Raw genomic sequence first — 2,288 nt, 5'->3', positions numbered from 1 at the left:
TGAATGTCAGCAGACAGCAAGAAGCCTCCCAGATCTCCAGATGCATTTGAGATATCAAAAAAGTACTCCAGAGTGTTGTTCAGCATGGGGTGAGTAGAAAATGAAGGCTAATCATGTTTTGGGTGTACTATTCCTTTAAGGATAAAGTGTAAAATCTGCTTTTTTCCCCTTTCTTACCCAATGTGGCTCCTATCTTTCCACAGAGATAAAGGCAGCGCTATAGGTAACCGCCTCAGTAAATTCATTCCACCTCTCAGCCACCGCCACCCCATCCCAATGTATGCGAAGTGTTGTGAAGAATGGCGTGTACTGTAACTGAAATCTCGATTGCAATGAAAATTGTAGCTGACAAAAAAGATTGATTGATTGAATTAAATTAAAGAAAAATCAAGAACAATAGTTATTTTCTGTTTTCTTTCTGTTTGTTTTTTTACCCACACAGGCTCTTAGATATACAGATTCAAATATGTAGCCACCTTTACATGAATATGAAGATCTATAAGCAAGTTGTCTCTTTATCCATTTTTTTTTTTTTTTTTTTTTGTAGCATCAAGACGCTTCTGAATAATCTTCCTCTAAGACCAGTTCCAGGGAAAAATAAAAAAACAGAAACCCCAAAAAACAAAAACTAATTGTGTCAGTTCAGTTCATAAAACAGCTTATTAGTGATTTATCATTTCGAACTTGGCGGATACAGAAAAGTACCATTTTAATTTGTGCATTTATCCACTGAATAAAACTTCTCATATCATAGAAGCCCCAAATTTAAAAAAAGGCATAAATACCTTGTGAAATGTGCAATATTGTTAGTAAGGATTGATTTTTCAGAACTTATTTATGCTACATTTTTCTGACAATGTTTTAAGTTTTCACACAGTTGCCTCAACTAACAGAAAGTATGAGCAGAATACCTTGAACTGCATGAGGTCAAAATACAGAAATCTGTCCCAAAGGGAAGACACACTCTCCACAGGATGGTCAAAACAAAGCACATGCCAGGAACAAAGCAGCACAACAGAACATTTGGGATGATCCCTTTTAGAATCAGTTGATGGAACTGCTGAGTTATCAATGCAGACAAAAGGCCCGGGAGAACACCTCAGCATGGCTTAGGCCAGGTTATAGCCAGGGACAGAGGAGAAAAGGACAAAATTGAGAGAGAAAAAAAGCCTGGGGTCAGCTATAATGAGCCATGAATGTGAGCATCCTACCAATCCTGTTTAATGGGGTTCATCCCTGGAAAGTTTTCTGCCCTTCCTCACACCAGCGGTTCTGTGTGTACACGTCGGAGTCCAGGTCAGGGGGCTGCAAGGACTCTGTGACCCTGAAATGAGCTCAGGGAGTCAGTGGGGAAACCCTGCTGATAGGACAGAGCGCCTTTTATGCTTTAATCTGCAAGCAAGAGGATCAATATGGTGACTATTGGTGGTGGGATTGTGTGAAGGAGAAAGCGGTCCAGCCATTTAAGATGTCTCACAGGGGGCTGGCGCACCCTGACAAAAGCACAGCTCTGCTGCCACAATGACCTGTGAGACACTGGCACACCAGCTCCTAACATACTTAACATTCATTAGCGTCAGAGAGGTGGACAGATGCTCCCAGCCTTACGGACCTTCTCTCTCATGTTCTCGACATGGGGCTCATTCAGCTGCGTTTGACGTGTCTTTTATTCAGGTTACTGCGGTTGTGGGCGGCGGCAGCAGGACTCAACTGTGGATTTAGGGAGACCTGGGTGGGCATAGATAAACTTACCCTCTGCTGCCTGTAGTGTCCAAAGTCACGGCAGACAGGTCGCCAGGTGCTCGTCCTGACAGGACGCCGGGGTAAAGACAACTGCGTCCTCGGATGCTTGAAATCTTGATTTCTGGATCTTCTGTTTTCAGAAACTAACTCCAGAGCTCCTCTTCTTTCGGAAGACGACATGTCCAACAAGTTCTACTTTTTAAGTTTTCCGTTTTACCCCTCCTAGCAAGATCCTTTAACTCACTCTACCTCCGGTTTAAAGGTGTACTGGGAGAAGGAGCAGAGTAAACTCTATGTGGGAGGCTAAAAATGCAGACCTTTCTAAATAACTGATGCTGTTAATAATTACCACATAGCTAAACTACTGCGACTCTCTTAAGTATGTTTCCCTGAACACTAAATAACAGAAGTTGGGCTCTAACAAGAATAATTTACCACAAATATCGAAGCAGGCAAACTCTAGCCCTGCTTTTCCTTCACATGTACACAAGAGAGAAGCGTTACAACAGACCAGCATTTCCAATTAAAGATTGAACAGGACTGTA

At 42.2% G+C, this 2,288-nt stretch overlaps 1 protein-coding gene across 1 annotated transcript in view; it reads right to left on the bottom strand.

Moving 5' to 3' along the window:
* The window catches only part of LOC107085388, a 93,080-nt gene extending 91,142 nt beyond the window's left edge, over positions 1-1,938 (bottom strand). The window contains exon 1 of the mRNA XM_015375679.1: positions 1,753-1,938. Coding sequence (XP_015231165.1) covers positions 1,753-1,923 — 171 coding nt within the window. The 5' untranslated portion in view covers positions 1,924-1,938. The remainder of the gene's footprint in view (positions 1-1,752) is intronic.
* Positions 1,939-2,288: the final 350 nt, after the last annotated feature.

The sequence above is a fragment of the Cyprinodon variegatus genome, unplaced genomic scaffold (assembly GCF_000732505.1).
Source record: "Cyprinodon variegatus isolate N-32 unplaced genomic scaffold, C_variegatus-1.0 Scaffold7, whole genome shotgun sequence".
Classification (NCBI taxonomy): Eukaryota; Metazoa; Chordata; class Actinopteri; order Cyprinodontiformes; family Cyprinodontidae; genus Cyprinodon; species Cyprinodon variegatus.
Note: the sequence above shows the minus strand (reverse complement) of the source record. Positions and strands in the feature narration are given on the sequence as shown.